The following is a 15556-nucleotide window of genomic DNA, read 5'->3' on the forward strand; positions in this document are numbered from 1 at the left end:
CCTGATGCCCCGGGGATGGGCTCCTCCAGCCTCATTCCTCACGGAGAGGGGGCAGCACCTTTGCCGGATGCTCTCCCGGCACCGCGAGCTTCCCCCTCATTGTATTCATTGGTTGAGTCTATCTGCCATTAAAAACGCATCCCCCGGGATGGGATCCATGAACGGGGCAGCTCCATTGCCACGGGCTTTGCACCAGCATGGGACCAGAGCCCACCCAGGAGCCGTGGGGTGCTCCCCCCCCCCCGTGCCAGGATCCCCATCTGACCCCCTGGAGCCTCCAGCCACAGGCTGGATCCTGCTCCCCCCGGATCTGCCGTTAGTCTGGGTGAAAACGCTCCCCATGGAGGCCCTTTGGAAGGAGAATGGCCTTAAACCATTCCACAAATGCCGACATGGAATATCAGGGCATGGGGATGGGGAGAGGGGAATAAATCCACTCAGAGCTCCCAATGACCCACAGCAGGACCCACATCCGGACAGGGATGGGGGACATGGGAGCAGCCAGGAAGGAACCCCAGCTTTGGGGCTGCTGGAGGGCTCCGGAACCGCCCCCCATTGCCACCTCCCAGCTCAGCAGCACCCATGGGTGCCCTCCCAGCAGCAGCACCCATCGCCCTGCCCCATCGCATCGCCAGGAGCCGCAGCAGCCCAGAGCGCTTCAGAAATCCCACGTTTATTTCCGATCCGAACCCAGGACGAAAGAAAGAAACCAAAACCCCCCAAAAAACAACCCCAAACAGGGGGAACAGCCCCAGATCCCAGCCAGGCCCATGCCCAGGGGTGCTACATACAGGCTGGGGGGGGCCCTGGGGGTGCAGGGTGGGTGACCCCGGCCATTGCGGGCTCCCAGCCTCGGGGTCGCTCTGGCTCTTCCCAAGGGAATTCGGCCTAAAGTGCATCAAGCAGGAGGTCACCAGAGTCCCCCCAGTCTGGCGGGTGGGGAAACTGAGGCACGGCACCGGGCCGGGACAGGGGACGGGGTGGGAATTCCAGCCCTTGGCAGCCAAAGTCCATGCAAACGTTCCCATCCCTGGGGACCATCTGAGGCGCGTGTATTGCTTAGGGGATGGTTTTGGTTTTGATCATAAATATAGAGCTATAGACGAGAGCATCGGTGCATCCGACGGGATCCTCCGCCCGGGGAGGGGGCAGCACACGGGGCTCCATGCACGGTACATGCTTGGTTGGGGTCTGTGTGTGTGGGTTTGTGTCAGTACCAAGGTTCCATGTTCTGCAGCCATGCGATCGCATCGCCCCGGGGACCCCGTGCGGGGCTTCCCCCTCGGCCTTGCCCCCATTCCGGGGGGTGGGGGGGGTGTGTTCATGTCTGATTCCATAGGGATTTTGCTCCGGAGGCGAGGCTCCCGTTACTTCATGCCGCTGCGCAGCACCTGGTTGGCGGCGATGAGCATCACGCTGATGATGAAGGCGATGGCGAAGGCGCAGATGAGGCTCTTGCGCACGCAGGTCTGGCGGATCTGCTGGCTGGAGCAGGCTGGCAGGGGGGAGCAGGGGTTACCCCAGCACCCCCCATGGTACCGGGGCGAGGGGAGGGGGGTGTTTGGTACCGCGGGCACTCACTCTCCACATCGACCGGGCACTCCTCGGCCGTGCCCATGTGGCTCTCCTCCTCCGTCATGATGATGTTCTCGATGTCCTTCATGGAGAGGTGCTCGCAGAAGGTCTCGTACAGGAGCCGCTTCAGCTCGTCCACCGTCAGCTTCTGCATGTCGCACTGCGGGGGGGGCAGCAGGCGGGGGGCTCACCCCACGGCAGGGCTGCGGCGGCGCCCTTGGGTGCTGCGCGTCGGATGGGTGCCCCCGTGCACGGTAACGGGGTGCTCGCAGCACCCGCAGCCCCGAGCGTGGCAGGGACAGAAAAGCCTCAGGCTGGTGGAACCTGACCCCGAAAGCTTCCACTGAGCCTGACATGGAGCCTGGGGCTGAGCTCGGCCCTCACCCTAACCCTAAACTGAGCCGAGCCCTGACCCCAGCCCTTAACCCAAGTCTGACCCTGACCCAAACCTTCACCTTTTTACCCCCAGTTCCAGCTCTGCCCCCCCCGAGCCCCCGCGCTGCTCCCGGGGGGGGTTCCCACCTTCCAGAACACGGTGTCGAAGTCGGTGCCGTGGAACTTCTCGGGGATGCCGGACGTGGACAGCTTGGGCCCCAGCAGCGTCACGAACTCCTCGAAGTCCACCTGCCCATCACCTGCGGGCACGGGGGCGGGGGGGGCACGGGGTGAGCCCAGGGGAACCCTGCCTGGGGGTGCTCGGCTGCCCCTGTGCAGCCGGACCGGCTGGGCACCCAGTACCGCGGTACTCAGTACACCCAGTACCCAGTACAACACCAGATGGGGCCCTTCAGCAAGGTTTGGGGTCCCCCAGCATTGGCCAGGATGCCCAGCGCTGAGCTGGGGTCCCCCGTGCCAGCCAGGACCCTAACGCCACGGAGAGACCCCAGTGCCGTATGTGCAGACCCGCAGTGCTGGCTGAGGACCCCCAAAACCAAGCAGAGACCCCCCAGCGCCAGCGGTGGCCGCGACCCCGGCGGGGTGGGAAGGGCCCGGGTGCTGTGTCCTGCGCTGCGGAGGATGCGGGTGTCGGGGCTGCCGGAGCAGCGCTAACGATGAGTAATGACGGGAGCAGCAGCTTGGCAGCGCTGCCGGAAAGGCTTTTAAATGAGGAGGGGGAGGCCGATAAATTAACGGGCTCTTTAAGGTCTCAATGAGCCGGGAGCGACGCGGAGAGGCCGATGGTGGCAGCGAGCGCTGGAGGGCACGGCCGGGGCGCAGCATCCAACCTAAGCTGAAGGATCCAGCCCCAGCAGCCCGGTCCCAGCGGGTCTGTGGAGCTGGGAGCGGTGCTGCTCCCACTCCGGGATGGTTAAAGCCTAAGCGAAGCTGCAGTGGTGATGATGCCGATGGATGAATCAGGTCCTCCTGCATCCCACAGCGTCTGGTCCAGCCGCCGCCAGCCAGTGGGGTGGAAGCGGGGCAAATGGGGAGTTTCACCAAGGGGGATTGGGGGGTCCCATTCCTGTCCCCATCCCAGGGTCCTACCGTCCATGTCGAGGCGCTGGATGATGACTTCCAGCTCCACCTCGTTGGGCATGTACCCCAGGGAGCGCATGGCCGTGCCCAGCTCCTGCTTGGAGATGAAGCCGTTGCCATCCCGGTCGAACACCTTGAAGGCTTCACGGATCTCTGCGGAGGGAGCAGGGATGGGTCCGGCCGCCCCCATCACCCCGGTCCCACAGACCCCCTATGGGCAGTGCTGGTGGCCCCAAACCACCCATCCCTGCAGCTGCAGTGGGGTCCCCATTGCAGAGGGGAAACTGAGGCACAGCCGGAGGGGCTACAACACCTGCAGGGACCAGAGCCCCCCCCCCAAGCATCGCTCTGGGGTGTGATGGGTGTCAGTGGGTGATGGATGCGCTGGTACCAGGAGGGGTGTGCGAGGCAGCAAGGGTAACTGTGCACACACACACACACATACACATACACACACACACATACACATACACATACACATACACATACACATACACATACACATACACATACACATACACATTCATTGTGGCCCCAGAAACCACCCCAAGAAGGGTCTGATCTCCCCAGGGGGACACCAAGGGGCCCCCAAAGTCTTTGCTGCAGCACCCACCCACCCTGCCCTTGCCACCACCCAGCTCTCCACAGCCAAAATCCCAGCATCCTGCCCCAAAACCACCTTCCTGGGACATGCCTGAGCTGGGGGCACCCCAAAAGCTGCTGCAGGACCCAGCCTGGAGCATCCTTGTGCCCGGGTGCTGGGTGTGCAGCACCCACCTTCCCTGGGGCACTTTGCACTCATCCCAGGTTATGTGATGGGTACCAGAGCTTCAGCCAGGAAAACCCCAACCCGGTCTTTGGGATTCAGCCCGTGAATGGGGGATGAAGGGGAGAGAGAAAGTGAGAGGATTTGGGGCTTCTGGCTCAAAATGAACCCTGAGGTGTGTGGAAGATCCCTGTGGGGTGCCCGGGCTCTGGGGGCATTGGGCCAAAGCCTCGCGGTGCCCATCGGCTCCATCCTGCCCCTGCTGCACTGGGGGCTTTGCTCCTTCTTGGGGCAGTTTCTGGCTTTGCGATGCCCCCCAGGACATGGAGCTTGAGCCCAGCCGGTGGGAAAGGGGGGGTTTGCATCGGGAACAGCAGGAAGCAGGGCCGGGACGTCAGCGCCTTGCTCCTTCACCAGAGAGCAAAGCTGCTGCGCCGGGCGGCGCGGACGAGCCGGTCCCTGCCGACTGCCGAGGGCTTCGTGCGGGGCTGAAACAGGGCTGAGAACTTCGGTTGGGGGGAGAAAACCCGCACGGGGCTGCGCTGCCCATCCTGGGGGACGTCCCTGCCCATCGGCGGCGTCTGCAGAGGGGTTTGGGGGGACTCTGGGGCCTCTTGGCCCCGTGGCTGAGCTTCTCCAGAGCCAGCATCCCCCTGTGGGCAAGGGATGCTTCGGGTCCCCCCGTGCTCGCTGTGGTCTGGCACTGCTGTGGTCCAGGCACCCCCGAAATTCACCCTTCAGGGATGCTCATCCCACCTGGAGCTGGTTCCTGCCTCCCAGCCCGGGGTGCCGGGGAAAGCCAAGGACATGACCCGGCAGTGGCCAAACAGAGTGTGTGTCCCCCCTGCAGTCTGCACCCTGCTCCTGGGGGTCACAAACGTCCCCTGGGGGCGGAGGAGGTGATGGGGAGACCACGGGTGCCTCGGGGTCACCTTGGGGCTCCCGCTGCTGCCATTGATCCCCGGAGCACATGGATGCAGCCGGGGTGCTGGGAGCATCCCGAGGCCCGGCGGTACCCGACGGTGCTGCACGAGGCTGGGTGCAGCACCCGACACCCCGTGCCTGTGCACACATGTGTGTGAGTGCGCACATACACACGCGTGCACTGCAGAGGGGCTGTGCACACACAAACAGGGATCACCCTGCAGTGATGCTGCACTTGTGTGCGCACACACACGCACACAACCCCATTGCAGTGATGTTGTGCTTGCACACACACACACAACCCCGTGATGTTGTACTTGCGCACACACAACCCCATTGCAGTGCTGTTGTACTTGCACACACACAACCCCATTGCAGTGCTGTTGTACTTGCACACACACAACCCCATTGCAGTGCTGTTGTACTTGCACACACACAACCCCATTGCAGTGATGTTGTACTTGCACATGCACGCACACAACCCCATTGCAGTGATGTTGTACTTGCACACACACAAACCCATTGCAGCGATGTTGTACCTGCACACACACACACACAACCCCATTGCAGCGACGTTGTACTTGCACACACACGCACACACACAACCCCATTGCAGTGATGTTGTACTTGCACACACACAAACTCATTGCAGCGATGTTGTACCTGCACACACACGCACACAACCCCATTGCAGCGACGTTGTACTTGCACACACACGCACACACACAACCCCATTGCAGTGATGTTGTACTTGCACACACGCACACAACCCCATTGCAGTGCTGTTGTACTTGCACGCACACACACAACCCCATTGCAGTGATGTTGTACTTGCACACACACGCACACAACCCCATTGCAGCGATGTTGTACCTGCACACACACAAACACACACACAACCCCATTGCAGTGATGTTGTACTTGCACACACACGCACGCAACCCCATTGCAGCGATGTTGTACCTGCACACACATGCACACACACAACCCCATTGCAGTGATGTTGTACTTGCACACGCACACACACAACCCCATTGCAGTGCTGTTGTACTTGCACACACACACAACCCCATTGCAGTGATGTTGTACTTGCACACACACACACACAACCCCATTGCAGTGACATTGTACTTGCACACACACGCACACAACCCCATTGCAGTGATGTTGTACTTGCACACACACACACACAACCCCATTGCAGCGATGTTGTACTTGCACGCACACGCACACACACAACCCCATTGCAGCGATGTTGTACTTGCACACGCACACACAACCCCATTGCAGTGACATTGTACTTGCACACACATGCACACAACCCCATTGCAGTGATGTTGTACTTGCACACACGCACACAACCCCATTGCAGTGTTGTTGTACTTGCACACACGCACACAACCCCATTGCAGTGATGTTGTACTTGCGCGCATACACACACCCGCTCATTGCAGTGATGTTGTACTTGCACACACGCATGCACACACAACCACTTTGCAGTGCAGTACTTGTGCATGCACATGCACACACATCCCCTTGCAGCGATGCTGTACTTGTATCTGCACACACACAGGTACACACACAGGCACCATGCAGTGATGCTGTACTCGTGTGCACACATCCCAGCACCTTCCAGCGACGTACTCGTGCATGCCCATGCACGCACACAACCGCCCTGCAGTGACGCTGTACTTGTGCGGGCGCACACGCTGCAGTGGTGCTTGCCCATGTGCACAGAACCCTTGCACTGCACGCCCACCCGCACAGCCCTTGCAGTGACGTTGTACTTGTGCACACACACACGCTGCAGTGATGCTGCCCGCGCGTATACACACAGAGACAGACACACAGGCGCCCTGCAGCGGGGCTGTGACCAGGGGACACGTCAGTGCACACTCACAGCCTGCAGAGCTGTGCACGCACACACGTGTCCTTGCACACCTTTGGGCCCAGAGCCCTTCACACCCCCCCCCCCCACCGCAGCCCGGGGGCTCCGTGCCTCAGTTTCCCCACGGGGGTGCCCAGGGGATGCTCCAGCCCCCCCCCCCCCCGCAGAGCCGCGGTCACCCCGTGCCTCAGGTTCCCCGGTGGGTCCGGGGCTGCTGCAGCCCCTTTCCTCCCGCACCCGCCAGAACGGGGCTCCCGGGGACCCCCCCACGTCCCCACTCCGAGCCTGGGGGTACCGGTAGCGCCTGTCCCGAGGCCCCAGCAAACTTTTGGGCTGGAAAAAGCCAATTCCGGCCGAGCCCGGCCCCGCTCATGGCAGGGGTGGGCAGAGCCCGGGGGCACCGCGACCCGGGGAGGGGGTGACACGGGTGACGGGGACAGCCCCCCCGCGCCGCCAGCCTCTGTCATATTATGACAGCGGGAGGGTGGCCCCGGCCCGCTGGGGGTCCGGCCCGCGCCGCCACCGCCGGTCCCTGCTGTGTCATATTGACACAACGGCGGCACCGGGACCCCCGCAGCCCCGTCACCCTCTGCCGCTGCCCCACGCTTCCCTTCCTCCCCTCCTCCTCCTCCCCATCCATCCATGCATCCATCAATCCATCCATGCATCCATCCGCATCCCGCTCGCCTCCAGCTCTCCCCACGGCGCCTGGGCTGGGGGACCGCGCACCCCAAAGCCCCGCACAACCGTGCGGTGTCCCCCCCCCCCCATCCCCGGTCTCCCCCCCGGCCCCGCTCACCCTCCAGCTCGTCCTCGGGGATCTCCACGGGGCGCTGCTCGGAGAGGATGTTGGGGACGGTGTAGATCCCCCGGTACATCAAAGCCGCCGTCACCGGGTGGAACGGCATCTTCGGGGCTACCCAAAAAGCCAAAGTTTAAACCCAAATCTCCTCGCGGGGCGGTGGGGGGGGGGGGGGGACACACGACAGGGACGGGGGGGGTCCCCCCCCAAGCCGGTACCGCGGAACGCTAAGAACAAGTTACCGGTCCCCGCTGCCCCTCGCCCGGCACCCACCGGCCAAGGGGGGCCAGGGCGAGCGGGTGCTCCCCGTCCTCCGGGGCCGGTGTCGGGACGGGGCTGCGGGCTCAGCCCCTCACCGGGGTGTGAGGGCGCGGGGGGACCCCGCTCCGGAGCAGGCTGGCGGCGGCCCGGAGCACATCGCGCCCGAAGTGGAAGCGGGAGGCGAGAGCATCCAAGCACCGGTTAAATCCCGGCGGCGGCGGCGGCGGCGGCGGGGGGGGGGACGGCTCTGGCCATGCCGCTCCGGTACCCTCCCCCCCCGCCAGCCCCGGGCCCGCTCACAGCCCCCGGGGGGCCGCTGCCGCCGGGCCACGCTCCCCGGCGGGCCCCGGCATGGCGGGGCCGCGGCCGAGAGCGGCCTCTTCCTCCTCCTCCTCCTCCTCCTCCTCCTCTTCTGCCTCCCCCCAGGTGTCCCGGCAGGGCCGGGGCCGGGCTCCCGCCGCCGCTCAGCCCCCGCCGCCGCGCACCCGCTGCGCCCCCGCCGCCAGCCCCGGCCCCCGGAGCATCCTCGGCCGCGGCACCGGGGAAGCGGCGGCGGAATCCGGGGGGGAAGCGGCGGGAGCGGGCGGGTTTTGAACGGTCCCGCCCGGCAAATGGGGCTGGGGGGGGTGGGGGGGGGGGAAAGGGGCGGGGGTGGCACCTCCCCCCCCCCCCGGGGGGGCAAAGCGGGTGTCCCCGGTGGGATCCTGCCCCCGCGGTGCCGGGCTGAGTGCTCGGGGTGCTGGTGGGGCACAGGGACAGGGCCCGTGGGGTCCCTGCTGCCCCCGGCTCCCCGCACGTGGCACCGGGCACATTGCCCCCCATCACCCTGCGGTCCCCACATGCAGCACTCGGACATCGTCACCCCAAAGTCCCCGCACGTGGCACCCCAAGGTTCCCCCGGCTGAGGGGGGTGACAGGGACCCAGCGGCCGGACCCCCTCCTCCTGCACCAGGGCAAAAAAGGAGCTGGAAAGAGGCACGAAGCCAGGCCTGGAGTGAAGCCCCCCCCCCATCCCCATTCCCATTGTCCCCCGCTTCCCCTCAAGCCTTGATCACATTTTTCACCCCATTTCTCTCTTTGTCTCTGATTAATCGCAGATTCCCCCTCACACACACATCCTCCCCATGGCACCCATGTCCCTGTGCTCCTCATCTGCGCTCCTGTACCCAGCCAGGGATGCTGCCAGCACCCGGGAGCTCCCCTCTCCAGGGTCTCTCTTTGGTAGCTCCAAAGGCCCTGGCCCGCTGGGACGGGTCTGTCTCGGTGTCCCCCGTGCCCGGGTGGCATCTCTCTCTCTCCAGCGGCCAAAGCCCCCGTTCCCCAATGGAAACGGCCTTTGGAGGGGCTGTAGTGGGAGGGAAGGGGCCGAGACAAGAGGACGATGTCCCCTGAGCAGTAATGGGGTGGGAAAGAGAAAAGGGGGACGCTTGCAACCTCCCCGGTGCTCATCAGGCACCAGGGATGCTCAGGAGCAGGAGGGAAACTGAGGCAGAGCCGGACGGGCTCCAGGTGTGCTCCTCGGAGTGGGACTGCACAGGAATTTCGGAATGGGGTTTTCCTGCTCCTCCATCCCCTCCAGTGCAACACACACACACACACACACAGAGCATCCCGCAGCAGCCCCGCAGCCCTTCCCGCATCCAGCTCAGAGCTGCCGGCGTTTGTGGGCGAGCGGCTCCCCCATTCCCCGAGGGAATCTCCCCCATTCCCGACGGGAGCATCGGCCGCAGCTCAACACCGGAGCTCCCCAAACCCCATGGCCCTTCGGCGCCCGTTGGGATGAACCCGCGGGGGCCCCTGGAGGCGGAGGAAAAGCGCCGCTGCCGCGCTGGGATTCCAGAACTGATCCAACCCCGGCGCTGCGGGCTCCAGGGACGCTTCCTGCGGGATGGCACCGCTCGGGGCCGGGGGCACGGGGGATGCAGGGCTCGGGGGTGCCTTGGTCCAGCTCCATCCTCCCCCGGGCTCGGGTTTGGGGCTCATCCCCCTGCGCCCCGCGGGGAGTCTCCGGTGTCTGATAGCGCGGCTGAGCTCGCCGCACGGAGCGGGAGGGCGCCGGTAACGTGAAGCGGTGCCCACCGAGGCAGAGCAGCCTCATTGGAAGTCTGCTCCTTCCCCGGCCGCTCCCCGGGGTTAACGAAGTTGCCTCCCAATTAATTCTCCCTTTGCCCACCGGAGGCCCCGGGGGAAGCTCATTTATTCCTCCCCACGCACATCCCGGCAGGAACAACGCCGCATTCCCGGGCTCTTCCCCACGAATCCCTTCAGGAGCTCGCTCCGCTGCCACCGGGACCCGTCGGGGCACCCTCCCCTGCGGAGGGGGGACGCAGCCGCCCCATCCCGGCTCCGGCTGCTTCTTCCCGGGGGATGGAGGCAAAGCAGGCGCCGGCATGGGGGGGAAGAACGGGAATTAAACAACGGCTTAATCGCACTTGGAGCCGCGATCGGGGTCTCTGTGGGACCAACGCGGAGCCCCCGCTGTGTTTAAACTGAGCCGAGCCAGGCACCCCCATCCCGCCCTGCCCCGCCGTTCTCTTCCTCATGGGATGAAGGCTGGGACCTGCCCCCGGTGCAACCGCAGCCCCTTTGCCGGTCCCCTCACTTGTTTGGAAGGGAGAAGCTCGGGATTGGTTTCCTCAGACCCGGATGCTGGCTGGAGGCAGCCGCAGCCTCAAAATCCCAGGGATTTCAGCTTAAAACCCCAGGCTCTGCCAGGGGCTTTGCAGGTTTCCAGCCTCTGGGATGTGTCCAATGCTCCTCTCCAGGATTCCTGGTATTCTCTTAGCTGTTCCTCTCACAATTCCCCCTTTATTTCAGTCAGGGCAGGTCCCTGCCACCTCTCCCTCCATCCCTTCCATGATGGCAGCACATTCCCGATGCCCTCAGGTGACACTGGAATTAGTGGATCCCACGAACGAGGAGGGAGAAGCATGATCCAGGCCCGGCATTTTGTGTCTCATTTGTCCAGGTTCATAACCCAACATCAACACCTTCACCTCCCTCAGGAACCAAAAGGGATGAGGATGGGAATGGGAATGAAGATGGGGATGGGGATGGGGATGGATATGGGATGGAATGGGGTGGGATAGGGTTGGAGATGGCATGGGGATGGGATGGAGATAGCTGACAAGGATGTGTGTGTGGAAACCTGGCATAGATGGGATGGTGCAAACCTGGGCTGGGTGCCCTCAAATCCCTGAGGACAACCCCATGGATAACACCGGGATGTGGCACCGCTCACGCTGAGGGGACAGGAGCAGCCAGGGTGGCCCCTGTGTCACCCTGCAGCCACCGCTGGCCCCGAGCCCTCGGAGGCACCGGAGCATCCATCCCCGGAGCTGCTACTGCTGTCACTGGGCAGCAGTGAGAGGGGCTTTAAATGAACCTGGATGGAAGGGAGGCATGGAGCGGGCAGAGGGGTTATCTCAGTGCCAGATCCTGCTGGGATGTGCCAGGACTGGGATCTGGTGTAGCTGTGGCCATCCCTGCACTGGGATGGTGCCTTCTGGGGCAAATCACACCCGTGACGGGGCAGGCTCCAGCAGCTGGAGCAGGTGGGGAGGGAACGGAAAAGGGGAAGGATTTGAGAGCTCCGTTTCATTTGGGGTCTCAAAGGGGAAAATGGCTCCTCCATGGGAGGAGGGGAGAGCTCTGCTTGGGACAAATGGGATAAATGGAAGTGAGCCTGGTCTCAGCATCCCTCGAATGGATGGGGCAGCCACAGCTTCTCTGGGCACCCTGTGCCAGCGCCTCAGCACCCTCACAGGGAAGAGCTTCTGCCTACGAGCTCATCTCAGTCTCCCCTCTGGCAGGTTCAAGCCATTCCCCTTGGCCTGTCCCTACATCCCTTGTCCCAGGCCCCTCTCCAGCTTTCCTGCAGCCCCTTCAGGCACTGGAGCTGCTCTCAGGTCTCCCCTTCAGGAGCCTTCTCTTCTCCAGGCTGACCCAGCCCAGCTCTCTCAGCCTGGCTCCAGAGCAGAGCTGCTCCAGCCCTCGCAGCAGCTCCGTGGCCTCCTCTGCACTCTCAGCCCTTGCTCTCAGTGCTGTGGGTGCTCAGTCCTGGTGTCCCCGGCACTGACAAAGGTGCTGAGCAGCCCAGCACCGACCCCTGAGGGCACTGCTCGCCACCGGTCCCCACTTGGACCTTGAGCCATCGACCACAGCTCCCAGTGCCTTCTCCATCCATCGCATCCCAGGCAGAGCTGCCCAGGGCTCACCAACACCCATGACCCGGCCCCGAGCACCCCCTGCTCCCCGATGTGGGTGCACTTCCCTGCCTCACCCCCCCCGTGCAAGCACCCGTGTGCAGGAGCCCTTCCCTCGCACAAACTCCCCGTTCCCATGGATCTGCTGCTGGTGCAGGGATCAACCATCACCGAGCCCCTGGAGCGGGGCTGGGGGCCCGGAGCAGCCCCCCAAGGTGGGGTCGTGCCCGTTCTTGGGGTGTTTGGCACGGAGGGGGGGTCAGTGGGGTCCCAAAGGGGTTTTATCCATAGCTCAATCCTGGAGGACAACGTGGACGCGCTCCACATTCCAGGCAGGCTGAAAGCAGCTCCGGGGATGGCAAACCCGGGGCTCAGGCCCCGGATCCTGGTGAGGAAAAGGACAAGCAGGGATGGGGGAGCCCCAAGGGGAGAGGAGGACCCCGGAGGGCTGGGAGCAGGGAGCATCCCCAGGGATCCTCCCCCTGCAGCAGTGAAGGGCTCCGCGAGGCTTTTCCCAAAGAAAGGAAGACCAAACACGTCCCCGCTGCCCCTCTTTAGCGCTTTGGATCTTTATTAAAACCAGGAGAAAACGGTTATTCCTTCCGAGGATGAATCCAGGGCAATGGGAAGGCGGCCGGTGCCAGGCCGCAGCCATCCGGATGGCAGCCGCGAGCCGGAATTCCATCCCCAGCAGTGTGGTTTTAAATAAGGAAGAGTTCCCTCCGGCCATCCCGGGGCAGCCGGAGGTCAGGAGGGGTTGGGGGAGCGGGGAATTGGGGTCCCGGGGCAGCACTGGGGTAAATCCCCGGGGGATTGGGATAGAGCCATGAAGGAAAGGTCAGAGCATCCCCGTTGTGCTGCTGCCGGGAGGGCAGAGCTGTGGGCAAAGGCACCCGTGTGAGGACAGGCAGGGGCAGGCAGGAGCAGGCAGCCCTGGCTCCGTCCCAGTCTGCAGAACAAAGGAGGCTCTGTGTGGTTGGCACCGGCTGCTCCCCTGCTCCAAACCCCTTGCAGGGTGGAGGAGGATGAGGAGGAGACCTTCATCCCGCTTCCTGCCACTGCCTCCGCTCCCCAGGGAAGCAGCATCCCCATGGACCGCGGCCCCGCTCCGCCTGCGCCAGCCCTGATTTACAGCACTCCACTCGGACATGCTCCGGGTTCCTAATGGAGCTCCAGGCACCGGGAGAAGGCAGCCGGAGGGATGGGATCCCCATGGGCACGATGGCAGCAGGGCATGGCCATAGTGCCAGCCCCAGCACTGGGAGAACGCCGGGGTGTGGGTGTGTGTGTGCATCCGAGCCAAAGGACTACACTGGGAAAGTAAGGGAAAGGCTGGAAAGAAAGGGCAGAAGAGGGGGATGGATGGATGGATGCTAAGGCAGAGAGCATCGCAGAGTCCGCGGGCAGCGGGCCCCCTGTCCGTCGGTGTGCCCCGGGGGTGATGCCCGGCTCCCAGCCCCGGCTGGGCACTCGATCCCAAGGGAATTGCCGGTGGCAGCGGCGGCGCGGAGCACGGGTCGCTCCCTACAGCTCCTCGAAGAAGGCCACGCGGGACTTGGTGCTCTGTAGGGTGAGCTGCAAGAGAGCAGAGGGGGTGAAGGGCAGCGGGATGAGCCCCTGGCACCGGGCTGCACACGGAGCCAGCCGCTGCCTTTATCCCCCCATCCCTGCCCTTGGAAAACACCAGGGAACGTGGCACGGGCCGAGCCGGCAGCAGCCTCAAGCACAGCCCAAAGGAGAAGCACAGGGGACAACGGCACCTTCCCCCCGACTGCTGAGGGGCTGCAGACCCAGTTAACGCCATTAATGTGGCTGTGGGATACACGGGAGCCTGGAGCACTCCTGGGCATGGGATTGGGGCCAGCACAGCCCTTCCTGCCTTGTCCTGAGGGGGTCCTACAAAGCTGGAGGCCAAGGGGAATGGCTTTAACCTGCCAGAGGGGAGACTGAGATGAGCTCTTAGGCAGAAGCTCTTCCCTGTGAGGGTGCTGAGGCGCTGGCACAGGGTGCCCAGAGAAGCTGTGGCTGCCCCATCCCTGGCAGCGTTCAAGGCCAGGTTGGACACAGGGGCTTGGAGCAAGCTGCTCTAGTGGAAGGGGTTGGAGTTGGAGGAGCTCTAAGGTCCCTTCAACCCATCCAGGCTGGGGTTCGATGGAAACAGCCTCCATCAGCTGGAGCCAAAGGCAGAACCGTGCTTGCCTCCAGCCCCACAGCCTCGGGGCCAGCCAAGCCCACCCTGTCCTGCGCTCGCACCCACCCCATCGCTGTCACTGGGGTCACCACGTGTGCCTGCTGACCACAACCCAGCTCAGCACCACGCTGGGCTCACACCTTCCCCGTGTCCCCGGGGCTCCCCTCCAGCCCCCCCTGAGGGCCCTGGCCACGGCTCTGCGGGACCCCCGGCGAGGAAAAGCATCCCCATGGCTGGGAGCGGGATGAAGCAGCCGAAGCTCCCGTGGGGAACGCCGGTTCTGCTGAAGCAGGAATCCTCGGATCACGTTACTGGGAGCTCAGCCCCGCGCTGGAGCTGCCAAGAGCTTCCCCCCCCCTCCCTCCCTCCTCTCCCTTCCCCGCTTCCCCCTCGGTAATTCCTGCACGGCTCTAACGGCACTTGGAAAAATCCCCACTGCAGAGGCAGGGGCTGCAGGGCTCCAGCGCCCTTCGCTGGCGGCATCTGCCAGGCCAGCGCTGGCTGAGACGGGACACGGGCCCCAGGCACACCCCAAGGAGGAGCATTCAGCACCAGCGTCCTGAGAGCCCACACGGAGCCATCCCCTCTGCAGGCTGGGTGGGGAATCAAAGCCCCCCCACTCCTCCAGCCCGCGGTGCTGCACCATTAAAGCACAGCGAGGGGAGATGCTCCCCCCCCCAAGCAACCTCAGTGCTCCGATAGGGAAAAGAAGGGAGCCACTGCTGGGGCAGGGAGGGAAGATGCTGCCCTCAGGCTCACAAGGAAGATCTGAGCCTGCCTCTGCCTCCGGCTACCCACAGCTCCCTGTTAATCCCCTACTGCTTCCATGGCCCTGGGGTACCTCAAAGCGCTGCTGGGGAAGCACGGGGAGGCAGAGCCCTGAGGGCATCCAGCACAGGCACGTGGAGACACAGGGATGCAGCCCTGCTCCATCGCCAGGAGCCTGCACCCGTGCCTTTCAGGGGCTCCTGGGGGCGGATGTTTTCACCTCTCCAGGGAAACTGAGGCACGGGAGGAGCAGCTCAGCTCCTCAGGGATGGGTCGTGAGGAGATGGGGTCCTGCAGAGAGGGGTGAGAGCAGCTTCCCAAGAGCACCGTGTGCACCCCACTGGTGCCGCGCTGGCTCTTCTGCCCATCCAAGTCCCCAGAGAGGAGCCAGACCCCCAGCAACCCGGAGGGTGTCAGAAGAGCTCCACACAAGTGGGGCCAGGCACAGCTGGGATGTTTCTCCTTAGCAGGAGCCGGGCTGTGGCTGAGGCCTCGGTGGTGCCTTGGGCAGAGGAAGGGGACCCCAGCTTCAGGCTGCTCTGCCCTCCGCACCCAGCAGCAGCTCGGGCACTGGGGATGGAGCTGCTCTCTCCTCACCTCTGACTGCAGTCGTGAATGAACAGAGAGGAAACGAAGCCTGCTCTTGGCTGCACGCTGCCTCCAGCACCGCTGCTCTGCTGTGTCCGGAGGGAAAACTCCC

The 15556-nt window shown here is 64.2% G+C and overlaps 2 protein-coding genes across 9 annotated transcripts in view; both read right to left on the bottom strand.

Moving 5' to 3' along the window:
• Nucleotides 1-657: 657 nt before the first annotated feature.
• On the bottom strand, nt 658-7899 carry CABP7 (calcium binding protein 7). Of its 2 annotated transcripts, XM_061465744.1 has the most exons (6): nt 7705-7899; nt 7429-7545; nt 3061-3204; nt 2098-2210; nt 1582-1735; nt 658-1495 (listed from the first exon to the last, which is right to left on the bottom strand). In XM_061465744.1, exons 2-6 carry the CDS (start codon nt 7535-7537, stop codon nt 1368-1370), a joined length of 648 nt encoding a protein of 215 aa, XP_061321728.1. In that variant the 5' UTR covers nt 7538-7545; nt 7705-7899; the 3' UTR covers nt 658-1367. The 2 variants fall into 2 exon arrangements, with proteins under 2 accessions (XP_061321728.1, XP_061321729.1); XM_061465745.1 differs by lacking the exon at nt 7705-7899 and having other exon boundaries at nt 7429-7682.
• Nucleotides 7900-13197: 5298 nt separating this feature from the next.
• The window catches only part of NF2 (NF2, moesin-ezrin-radixin like (MERLIN) tumor suppressor), a 46174-nt gene continuing 43815 nt past the window's right edge, over nt 13198-15556 (bottom strand). For 3 of the 7 annotated variants that reach the window (XM_061465755.1, XM_061465754.1, XM_061465758.1), the window contains exon 16: nt 13296-13472. In XM_061465755.1, the coding sequence (XP_061321739.1) occupies nt 13422-13472 (51 nt within the window). In that variant the 3' untranslated portion in view covers nt 13296-13421. Of the gene's footprint in view, nt 13473-15556 lie in introns of all 7 variants that reach the window. The other 4 variants (XM_061465757.1, XM_061465756.1, XM_061465760.1 and 1 more) reach the window with 3 other exon arrangements.

This window comes from Pezoporus flaviventris, unplaced genomic scaffold (genome assembly GCF_033815535.1).
Source record: "Pezoporus flaviventris isolate CSIRO_AGI_PZ_B2104156 unplaced genomic scaffold, CSIRO_AGI_Pfla_v1 ptg000041l, whole genome shotgun sequence".
Lineage (NCBI taxonomy): Eukaryota > Metazoa > Chordata > Aves > Psittaciformes > Psittacidae > Pezoporus > Pezoporus flaviventris.

What these genes read in the sequence shown, in the direction of transcription:
- CABP7 (XM_061465744.1), bottom strand. Translation starts at nt 7,537, where the DNA reads ATGCCGTTCCACCCGGTGACGGCGGCTTTGATGTACCGGGGGATCTAC. An exon ending in TCGACACCGTGTTCTGGAAG is followed by an intron (nt 1,736 to 2,097) that starts GTGGGAACCCCC and finishes CCCCCCCCGCAG; the next exon opens with TGCGACATGCAGAAGCTGAC. An exon ending in GTGCCCGGTCGATGTGGAGA is followed by an intron (nt 1,496 to 1,581) that starts GTGAGTGCCCGC and finishes CCCCCCTGCCAG; the next exon opens with CCTGCTCCAGCCAGCAGATC.